The sequence below is a fragment of the Grammomys surdaster genome, unplaced genomic scaffold, assembly GCF_004785775.1.
Source record: "Grammomys surdaster isolate TR1022 unplaced genomic scaffold, NIH_TR_1.0 205, whole genome shotgun sequence".
Classification (NCBI taxonomy): Eukaryota; Metazoa; Chordata; class Mammalia; order Rodentia; family Muridae; genus Grammomys; species Grammomys surdaster.
Genome location: NW_021604650.1, coordinates 5,475,517 through 5,487,202, shown reverse-complemented (window position 1 = coordinate 5,487,202; position 11,686 = coordinate 5,475,517). Strand labels below are relative to the sequence as shown.

The following is an 11,686-nucleotide window of genomic DNA, read 5'->3' as shown; positions in this document are numbered from 1 at the left end:
CCCCCCCCCCCCCCCCCCCCCCCCCCCCCCCCCCCCCCGCTAGGGTTTCAAATTCTCAGCCAGGCCCAGTGTCACTCTCTCTGTCTGCTGTCTGCAGATCAAAATGTAGAACTCTCAGCTAACCTCCAGCACCCTGTCAGCCTGCATGTTGCCATGTCCCTGCCATGACCATAATGGACTAAATCTCTAAACTGTAAGCCAGCCCCAGTTAAATGCTTTCCTTCTAAGAGTTGCCAAGGTCATGGTGCATCTTCACAGCAACAGAACAGTAAGACACTGGCTAATGAGTCCACTCCTCTAGTGGACAGTGGTCTCTCATTGAGACATGGCCATGGCCTTCTGTGCCTAGCATAGCTGAATACAATCCATGTGTGAGGGAGTCACCCATCAGGATGGGCAGCAGCTGAGCCTCTCTTCCATGTCTATGCAGCAGTATCACTGTCTGCCCATCAAACCCACCCCACACTGCTCACTCAGGACTACACCTGTTAGAGCATCAGCAGAGCTCAAAGGCCTGCTCTGCCAGAGACACGCCCACATACTGCTACTCTCTCTCTGAGAAAAAAACAAAAAACAAAAAAACAGCCAACCTAGAGTGAGCCCCCAAGCAGGCTCCACTCCCTCATCTTGGGGCAAGAAGACGCACAACACCACCAGACTAGTGGTTTATACAGCAAATGTCCACAGCATCTGCTTGTCAGTCAGACCCATTAATGCCTCTCCCAGGGGCTCAGCCACAGCTGAGACTGTATGGACATCCTCCCAACCTGGCTGCAGAGTGGCTCACAAATGCGGACAGGATGTAAGCTAAGTGTCAGTTGACTTCACAGAGGTGATGGGAGCAAAGGGCCCTCAGAGCTGACTTCACCATGTGGACCTGCTCATCTCAACCACAGGCAGTGGTGAGCATGACGTCTGTGAGATGCATGTTTCCAGACTACTGTGCTCACAAAGCTCATGGTGCTGATGTCTCTCAGAGAGCCCTCCCTGCACACTAGCCACTGGCTGGGGCTAGACACACAAGAGTTACCAGAGGTCAGCCTGTAGAGGATCCCCCTGTAGCCCCTCATCCTCTGCAAACCCCACTCCGCACTGTGACTCAGGAAGTGTGACTGCCACTCACATCACGTACTGATGCAGGCCAGCAGGCCAGCCTGGGAGCCACTTACTTTGTCCATCCTATCCTGCTCCACACCGAACTTCCCGCCATAGCCGTGGGAAGCCTTGGGTCCTGTTTCCAGCTCCTTCTCCTTGAGCGTCTGGTGTTCTTGGAAGACGTTCTCTCGAAGCTTGTGAATGCTGGAGTGGAAACAAACCAGGACCACGTCAGGGTCCAGGCATGCACCTCACCCGACAGCAGGACAAACAGGATAGAGAAGTCCTTATGAGTCAGTGAGGTCGCTGTCCTGTGTGTTCACTGTGCCTGCCTCCGAGGCTCTGTCACAACTTGGATGTGAGAGGAATACGGGTCTAGATCCACACAAACCCTGCAGCTGGCTCCAGAGGCAGTGCAGCTGAGCCCGAGCTTCCCTTCACTCAGATCAGCAGACAGAGGGTTGATTTCTGTAACTACCATCCACAGTCCCTCCTACAAACCCCCAAGGTCACCAGAAGAAACTGGCTATGCTGGTTAGCACTGTGGCAACTTGATATAAGCTAGAGTCACCTCAGAGAGGAAACCTCAACTGAGAAAATGCCCTCATCACACTAAACTACTGTAGGGCATTCTCTTCATTGATGACTGATGTGGGAGGGAACACCCCACTGGGAGGCGGTGCTACCTCGGGGCTATGCCTGGGTGGTATAAGAAAGCAGTTAAGCAAACCATGAGGAGTAAGCTCTAAGGAGTCTTCTTCCATGGCCTCTGCTTTCGTTCTTGCCTCCAAGTTCCTGACCTGGCTTCCCTCAGGGATGGACTTATATGCTGAAAGGTGAAATGAACCCTTTGCTCCTCTCCAGGTTGCATTTGGTCAATGTCTTTATCACAACAATGCAGAGCAAACTAAGACAAGCAACAACGGTGAACAGGTGAGGACAGTCAGAAACAGGCTACCTGCAGGCCGCTGTCACTGGGGTGCCATATGAGCACAGGGTCTTCGTAAGCAGCACCTACCCCACAGCTCTGCATGTGAACAAGTCTGAGAGTGGGGACAGAGGCACACCAGGTCTGGACCCACCAACCATGATGAGCAGCAAAAGAGAAACACCACCCCAACAACCTGACAGGAAGCATGGGATACCCATATGGCCCCTCCTGGAGTCTTAATCCATCCAGAGAGCTACATGGGTATTCCCATCTCCCCTTCCCATCACTTGCTAGAACGATGGGGACAGAGACTCACAGGCACTTGGCTGCCCAGACCCTTGTTCACCTCACATCCATCCCCTCTACTACTTCACCATGGAGACGTGAAGTCTCGTCTACGGGAGGCTGGGTTACTCAGATCCAGAAAGTCATTGTGAGAAAAATGTCATGAGCCTAGAGGGTGGGACCAGACTGGGAAACTCAGCAGGACTCTATCTCAGAGATAGACAAAAATATCAACTAAAATCCTCCTACAAGCCATCACACACAGTCCTCTTCTGTGCACCTAATCGAATGTTCTGAAGCAAAGATACTGTAGCCAAAATACCAAAGTGGAATACAGGATGTCTCCTGAACCCTGTGGGGCCTACAACAGTATCTAGGTGTCTGCAGAGGCCTGTCTACCCTCCCTGGCATGGGGGCAAGCTGCTGTAGACTGGACATTTCAGAAGGTGCTGGGGCGGTCAGACTCGATGCACGGTACTTTCCACACGCCTATCTTTGATGACTGGAGCTGGGCTCCCAGGGTCAAGCACTAAGGCCCACGATACACGACAACTTGCAGACAGTGACCCAGATGAAGGTGGTTAGGGTCCAAGTTACTCAAAGCCATCTTTCACCCTGAAAAGCTGCCACTTAGAGCAAACAGATTATGCTACTGAGTTCCGTGCTGAAAGACACGGTTTACAAAAGCTAGGTCTCATGCCCATTACTTGTGTGTGCCTGACACCTTAGGCTCACACAGGAACACTAGACCCTTAACAGTCTTCACCTGGGGAGGCAGGGAGACCCGCTCTGATCTCCTCACCCTGTGGGCGGGGCGTGTGGGAGAGTGGGGTGCCATAAGGTACTTACTTGATGTGTTCCTGGTGCCCCGATCCCTGCACAGTTTTGGCGCCCCATCTCTGTTCCTTTTCACTCACATCATTCTGCAAAGAGAAGTAGTTAGCACATCCCACACCCTAAAAAGCACCCCCTACACTCTAACATCTCCACCCTGGAGAGGTAAGTGGTGCACTCCATGCCCTGACTACGCCCTGAAGACTAATACATCCTCTACTCTAACTAGTAGACAGACCCCTACCTAGTACACCCTGAACCCAAGCTAATACATGCTTTAACTAGTATACCTTGTCCCCAGCTAGCATATCCTGTACCCTAACTAACACACCCCACATTTTAACTAGTACATCCCATATCCTAAATACTCTAATTCCCACCCCGGAGAAGTATATAGTACATCCCATGCTTAACTAGTATGCCCTGAGACCTAAAAAGTACACCTGGCACCCTAATTTACTTATCTTGTGCCCTAATTAGTATATCCCAGACCCTAAATAGTACACCTAACTTGTACCCCCGTGCCCTGAAGGAAATTAACCAGCTCAGTGCAGGGGCAGCCTGAGAACCTCAGAGGCAAACACCCAGTAAGGCTGGTGACTCCTACCACAAAATCAGGGTCAGTCTCCCAGTCATCGGCTCCCCCATCATCCTGGGTGATGGATACAGCATGGCCTGCAGAAGCTTTCCACATCTGCAAGGGCAGCAGAGAGTCACCTGGGAGGGTCACCCCAGGACCCCAGAGAAGCCTTGACCCAAACTTGTAGGAAGCTACCTCCCCCGAGAGGGCAGTCACTGAACTCCAGGACACCTGAACGAATCACAGCTTCATATTAAGGGTCCTGAAAGTGGGGCTGGGGAGACAGCTCCATGCAAGGCTTGCCTTGGCAACCGTGTAGAAAAAAAAAATCTTATTGTGATGGGAGCATTTGTAACCCTAGTGGTTTGGGAGGCAGGAGGATCTGTGGCGTCACTGGCCAGCCTAGCCTACTTAGTGTTTTCCAGACCAATGAAGATCCCTGACTCAAAAAAGCAAAATACAAAACACATGGTTGGGATTGGAGAGATGGCTCAGAGGTTAAGAGCACTAGCTGCTCTTCCAAAACCGAGGTTCAGTCCCCAGCACCCACACGGTGGCTCACTTTGTAACTCAGCCCTAGGAGACCTGATCTTCTTCCGGCCTCCGAGGCACTGTAAACATGTGATATAGACACACATGCAGACAGAACACTCACACCCACAATAAAAGTGAAGGCGGTTCGGTGCCTCACACCTATAATCTGAGCAGTTGATAAGCCGAGGCAGGAGGACTGCTGTAAGTTTAAGGCCAGACCAGACTGGGCTACAGAGTAGGACCCCATTTCAAATCAACAAAGTGGGGTATGCATGTTCTCTCACCCTGATCAGCCTTAGGGTGACTGTACACTTCAGAACCAGCACTGGGGGTGGTGGTTGTGGGGGGGGATGAAACTCTGGTGTACCCTAAGTGTCACTCCTGACAAATGTCATGTTGTTTATTTTATCACAACTGAAAAAGATTATTTTGGCTTCAATGACTTCCTAGGACTATGATGGCTATCTTAATGTAGACAACCAATTTGGCAAGCTGCCTGTAGCAGCTCAGCAGAGGACAGACTTGCCATCTATTATGGGGCACAGTGCAGCCTTCCTCACATAGGAAACTGTTAGTAAGACAGCAAGAATGTTCCAGACATGATCTACTTTTGACAAGATTCTTCTTTTTCATTTTTCCATTTTGGGGGGAGTACACATGTCTGCATGTGTGCAGTCATAAACATGTCTGCCCGTGTGTGTCCTCCATCACTCTTCCACATTATTCATTGAGGTAAGGTCTCTCAGTCAGAACCAGAGCTCACGGATAAGATAAGTCTCACCAGCCAGCCTGCTCTTTGGATCTCCTACCCATGTCTTCTATGGTCACCAGGCCCACCTGGCATTTACACGAGTTCTGAGGATCTGGACTCATACTTGTGTGGTGAATACTTTAACAGCAAGCCACCTCCCCAGCCCAGGATCTTACAGAACATCAAGAGCTGTGACCACAGCACACACGGCTCTTGCCTTCACCATACAGGTCCCGGAGATCGCACTTAAGCTCTCTGGTTGGCAGTGATGCTTTTACACACTGGCAGACTCACTAGCTCCATCTCATTTTTGAGACAGTGTCTCTTCACTAAATGCAGAGCTTGTCAACTGGCTAGGATCGCTGGCAAGCAAACTCCAGGGATCTGCCCCCCAGAGCTTTGCAGATGTGTGCCCTGTGCCCAACTTTTTTACTTGGATGCTTGGGATCCGAACTCAGGTCCTTAGGCTTGCATGGCAAGCATTTTACCCACTGAACTATCTTTCTAGTCTCCAGCATGAGACTTCTTGAAAAGGTTACTGTCCCCTCACCTACCCTAGGTCTCTCCCTGCCCTGCATAGTCAGGAAGAGAGCCCTTCCCACACCTTACCCAAGAGAAAACATACTGGAGCCTTCACAACACACAAACCTTTCTCCTCTGCTGGGAAAAGCAGCTCAGAGTCTGTCCGTATCCGAGGAATTCCAGGTGGAATGTGAGGGCATCTGCGGTGACCAATGATTACCTGTGAAGAGAAGACCGGAGGCTCAGCACACCTGTACCAGGCTCTCTGGGCAACCTCATTCCAAGCCCTGCAAGGCACTTTTAGATTCACTCGGAGTGCTATATATTTATAGCTATATAAGTAGGCTATATACCCTACTTAGTGATTTCCAGACAAATGAAGAACCCTGACTCAAAAAAGCAAAAAACAGGTATATATAGCTGCCTATAATTACATCAGTGGACAGGAAGACCAGCCTCTTTCTAACCAGAGCCCACAGGAACCAGAGGACTCAGCAGATTCAAAGACACCCCCCCCCCCACAAACCCACCCCACACATCCCCAAACACAGCTGGAGATCTCAGCCTCTGTGGCCAGCACTCGCCCTGCTCACTGTACAGCTGAGATAGCCTATTTCTTTTCCACTCTAATGTATGAAGATGGAAGGCAACGGAATTCTGTCACTGTGTTCACAAACAAGTCTGGCATGGCATGCACGCCTATGACCCCAGCTGTAGCAGAGAGGCAGACAGCCTATCTCTAAAAGCTAAAACAATGAGCTGGCACAATGGGACACACCTGTGATCCCAGTGTTACATGGTACAGGCAGGGGGACCAAGAGTTCTATCAATTCCTATCCTTTGGCAGCCTGAGCTATGTGAGACCACCAAAAAAGAACAGAAACAAACCAGTAGTCACGGCCTCACGGCCCATTTGTCAGGGCTGGGAGATGGCTCAGCGGATAAACGTGCTCACTGCACAAGCCTGATGACCTGCGCTTGATCCCAGAACCCACATGGGAAGCCAGATATGAAGCCAGTGAACGGCACTGCTGGCAGTGAGACCGGGTCTTACTCACCTCTACAAACACTCTGCAACCAGGCTATGTCCCCAGCTGTACACTCAATGTTCTCAACTTTAGAACATGAAAATGACCAACTAAAAAATAAGTTTGTGCAATCCGGGATCTAAATAAGGCCCCTGTGCCCAGCTCTCACACACAAAACAACTGAAATGAACATGATTGTTGCTGACTGCAATTTGCTGATAACATCTCAGATGTTACATTAAGAACACAAGGACATAAAAACAGAACAGATACACTGGGAAGAACTCTGTGTATATCTGTCTGTCTGCCTTTATGTGTGCACGGATGTGTCTGTGAAGCAACACATGCATCATGGCGTGCTTATTATGGAAGTCAGAGGATAGATATCCTGAATCTCTCCTTCTACCCATAGGTCCCAGGGACTGAATTCAGGGTGTCAGGGTTGGTGGCAAGTGTCCTTTGCCCACTGAGCCTTCTCATTTAAATGCTGTGCCTCAAAAGACAACCACCAGAAAACCTGACAAGAACCTGTATGGCAGCATATAGCCAGAACTCAGGGGGCTGAGGTGGGAGGCTAGCCTGGGCTACAGAATGAGACCCTGCCAAGAAGCAAACAAGTGACAGGATGACCTGTGGAAAAATGGTTCTCAAACAATGAATTCAGAATATATAAAGAGCGCTTAGTAATCATTCGTTAAAAAGACAGCTAACCTGTTTAATAACAAAGATACCAGGCACAGTGATGGGGGGGCTGGGGGAGTTACACTTAAACATGGGAGCTTAACGGAAGGATCTCATCTCAAAACAAACAAACAAAAAAGGAAACAGAGAGGAGAAAGGCAGGGCTGGAGCTCATGGGTGGAATAAAAGCCTTGTGTGTTCAAGGCCCTGTACTTGATCCCCAGCAAATGGGATGTGGGGGGTGCAGGGGATGTGGGAAGAGGGCTGAGAGCTAATCAGGGGAAAGCCAAGGCTAAAATAATCCAGTTTCTTTCTTTTCTAAAGGACAGATCAGAGCAGTCCAGCCTAGCAGTGTATGCCCACAGCCTATAATCCCAACAATCAGGAGGGTGAGGCAGGAGGATGGCTGCAAGTCCAGGGCCATGCTAGTGTACATAGTGAGTTTCAGGCTAATCAAAGCTATAGAGATCCATCTCAAATGCATCCCAACCCCCGCCAAAAAGGGAGTGGGAGGGAGGAGCAGAGAGACACTGAGAGACAGACTAGGTTTGTTGCCTAGGCTGGCCAGAACTCCTTGGTCGCAAGGTCCTCTATCTCAGCATTCCCAGCCACTGGGACCTCAGGCACGTGCATTCTATGTAGACCTCTGAGAAGACCAAAACTGTTTGTGGTGATGGCTGTACAACTCTGAATGCACTGGTAACCACTGAACCCTTTAATCGGGCGATCACGTGTAGGGTGAACTATTTATCAATAAAGCTGATGCAAAAACAACGAAAAAGGACGGGGACAGAGAAAGCTACTCAGCCCCGCGTGGCCAGCACAAGGCAGAGAGGACCTAGCCACAGGATGGAGGAATCCACCATCTTGAGGCCCTGAACCTGATACCTACAGCACAGCTGAGCAACGGTGGCTGGGTCAGGAGTTGTTGTAGAGAGGGCAACTCCCACCCCATGCCTACTGAGGCCAGCAAGGGCTAATGCACAGAGAGAGTAGGCTAGCCTGCCCAGGACACCACTAACAGACAAGCAGGTAGGCAGACACTACCATGCCCAGGACAAAGAACGGGCACAAGGAGGTAAGGACGCTCAGGATGATGCTGAGTTAAGCTAGGTGCCTTTCCAACTAACAGGACTAAGGTCTGAAAGGCCAATTACATTCCCTGGCATTTATAAGGTGTTAAAGGCACGACTGTCACAAGCCCTCAATTAAAGGTCAGCTCTAGGGCCAGGGCTAAAGCTGGGTAGAGAAGCTGTTTAGCAAGGCCCAGGGTTCAATGTCATCAGAAGAGGAAGCCTCTGGAGACCTAGTACCACAATCAGTTTTTCAACCCCACCACTGCATTCTTCTACATCTTAAGTTCCCACTTAAAGCTGCTTCTCCCGCCTTCAAATTTCTGGTGAAAATCTCAGTCAAATAGAGAAGCAGCATTGACTCAGGGCCTAACTGGTGACTCACTCTGAGTGAGCCAGCAGAGGCTGGCCCTCAGATCCACAGAGGCCTGGCCCCTGGTGGACAGGGGGGCTGTAAGTTCTGACTGTGGGGGTTTACTGGGTGGTGAGGACTTACTGGGTCTCGGGCTACTGACAAGACCCAGTCAGTCCAACCAGGTAAATAAGAAGGGCTAAAGCCTCTGCTTCACTGGGCACAAAATGTAATTCCTTCTCCCTGGCCACAAGTCCCCATCCCTCACACAGACCAAGAGGAAACAGGGGGACAGACCAGGCCCAAACACCTCTGCAGTGACTGGGCACACACCCAGGAGGAGGGGCAGTTGGATTCTAGGCTCCCTAGCTCCAGGACACAAGCTAGAAGCTTAGATTTCCACTGACCCCGTTGCAAATTTCCCTCAGGTGCCCAGGCCCCTCTTCAGAGGCTGGCCTCTCAGCCCACAGGACTAGTGATCAATCCTAGGAGGCCCTAGAACACGGGTGCTCAGCCCTACCAACTTCCTACAGACCCTCAGACCCTCATAATTCCAAAGAATTCTGGAACCTCAGGCTCCCCAGGCCCCCCAGCTTCCCCCAGGCCCTCATCATTCCTCTAGATTCTAGAACCAAAGTCCCCTCACCCCCACAAGCATCCCCCATGCCTCAGGTCTTGATTCTTTTCCTAGGTTCTGGTACTCGGACTACTACAGACTCATAACTATGCACTCTGACCTAGAACACCGCAAGCCTCGCACTTCGTCTTGGGATCCTGCTCTGGAACCCCACCCCTTCCTTTATGCCCAGGATTCCTAGGGCCTGCATCCTAGGGCCCGCCCCCTTAAGAGCCTGACCGGCTGGGCACCCCTAGCTACTCCACATATGACCGGATAACCAGCTGAGCACTGGTGTCCGAAACCTCCGATCCTTGCCCAATACCTGGGGCTCCGACGCCCCTATCCAGACCTTGCGACTCGAGGCTTCGAGCCTCCAGTACTGGCTTTGCACCCCGAACCCCGAATTCCAGCCCCACACCCCGACCCCAACCTCCCGATTCCGGTCCCACACCACGAATCCTTGGCCTTGGCTCTGCACCTCGGTCCACCGCTCCTAGCCCTGCACTCCAAGCCCGGATCCTAGCCCTGCATCCCGGGTCCCGACTCCCGATCCCGGCCCCGAACCCCAAGTCACAATCACGGCCCCACACCGCGAACACGGGGTCTTGGCCTGGAATCCTGACTCCAGGGTCCCAGCCCTACACCCCGAGGCCCCCATCCATGGCTCCTGGCCCTGCACCCCTGGGCCTCGATCCCTGCCCCGCACCCGGATCCCCTGGGTCCCGGTACGACTCTGTACCCCAACCTCCCGTCCAAGCCCTGCACCCTGACAACTCATCATCCCACACCCTTCCTGCCCCCCAGAAGCTCTCTAGGACGCCCATCCCCCGCTCACCGCACCAGCAGGGTCCGCCAGACTCCCGCCGCGCCCCGCCGCTCCCTGTGCCCGCTCACTTCCGGTTCCGCGGAGGCGGGGCCGCATCCGGGGCCACGCAAGATCCCGCCCTATTCCAGCCGTCCCCGCCCCATATTCCTAACTGATAGCTGATCAGGGAAGCCGGATATACACAGTTCCAGGACCCATAGGCGGCTCGGACGCCAGTCAGCTGCGGAGAGCCGACTTAGAAACACCTGCCAACCCCTGTCCAACACACATTCACCCTCAGCCCAGCTTTGAACCATGTATCCACCACTTTGCAACTCTCTACCCACGCACGGATCTGTACAACATCCACTCATCTGTCAATCATCTACCCACTCATCCACCAATCTGTTCTTCTGCCCATCTACCCATCCACCAACTCATTATCCATCCATCTGTTCATCCTCTCTTCCATCTATCCGGTTCCTAGTGTTGTGATTTTAAAAAAAAAAACTGATCAAACACAACTTGGGAAGAAAACGGCTTATTTGGCTCATAAACTATAGTCCATTACTGAGGGAGGAAAGTTAGGGCAGGAACTCAGGCAGGGCAGGAACTGAAACAGAGACTATGAAGGAGTGCTGCTTACTGGCTTGCTCAACCTGCTTTCTTACACAGGACTACCTGTGTCAGGGTGGCAACCACAATGGTGCACTGGGTCCTTCTATATCAATCATTAAACAAGAAAATGCCCCCACAGACTTGCCTCTAGGCCAGTCTGATAGTGGCAATTCATCAACTGAGGTTTCCTCTTCCCAGATTACTCTAGTTGTGTCAAATTAACAAAAACTAACCAACATACCACCTCTACACCCATCTGTCAACTATCCACCTATCTGTCCATCCACTCATCTGTATGTCCTAGTTGGTATTAACTGTCAACTTGACACATTACCTTTTTAAAAAAAATTCTCAAATGTGTACTTGTTTTATTCAGATTATTCTGTGGACATGATTGTCTTGATACAGGAGGGCCAGCCTATTGTGGGTGGCACCATCCCTAGGCAGGTGCTCCTGGACTATATAACAAAGCTAGTTAGTAAGGCAGGGGCAGGTAGATCACTTAGAGGCCAATTTGGTCCAGATCAGCCCAGTGAGGGACTCTGTCTGTCTCTCTCTCCTCCACCCTTCAGAAAGAGGAAGAAGAGGAGAAAGAGGAGGAGGAGGAGGAGGGGGGGGGGAGGAGGAGGAGAAGGAGGAAGAGAGGGAAGATGAAAGAGGGAAGTTAGGGATGTAATTCAGAGGTATAGTGCCTGTCTAGTATGTACAAGGGCCTGGTACCAACATTAGCACCACAGGGCAGAAAACAAAAAGCTAAACTATCACAGGTGTCACAGGAGAATGTTTTCATATGCGTGTGCACGTTCATGTGTGCAGGTACACACATGTAGGTGTGCATTCAAGTGTATGAGCACACATAGAGAGGTCAAAGGACACATTCTGGTATCTTCTTCAGGAAGGTCACTCACTGATTGAGACGGGATCTCTCTGGCCTGCAGATCATCCACTAGGCTAAGTTGGTTGGTCAGTGAGTCCCAA

General features: G+C 51.3%; 1 protein-coding gene across 2 annotated transcripts in view; it reads right to left on the bottom strand.

Moving 5' to 3' along the window:
• Cttn (cortactin) overlaps positions 1-10,372 on the bottom strand; it is a 35,615-nt gene extending 25,243 nt beyond the window's left edge. For both annotated transcript variants that reach the window (XM_028771068.1, XM_028771069.1), the window contains exons 1-5: positions 10,121-10,372; positions 5,659-5,752; positions 3,753-3,839; positions 3,161-3,234; positions 1,170-1,299 (exon numbers count right to left, since the gene is read on the bottom strand). In XM_028771068.1, coding sequence (XP_028626901.1) covers positions 1,170-1,299; positions 3,161-3,234; positions 3,753-3,839 — 291 coding nt within the window. In that variant the 5' untranslated portion in view covers positions 5,659-5,752; positions 10,121-10,372. The remainder of the gene's footprint in view (positions 1-1,169; positions 1,300-3,160; positions 3,235-3,752; positions 3,840-5,658; positions 5,753-10,120) is intronic.
• Positions 10,373-11,686: the final 1,314 nt, after the last annotated feature.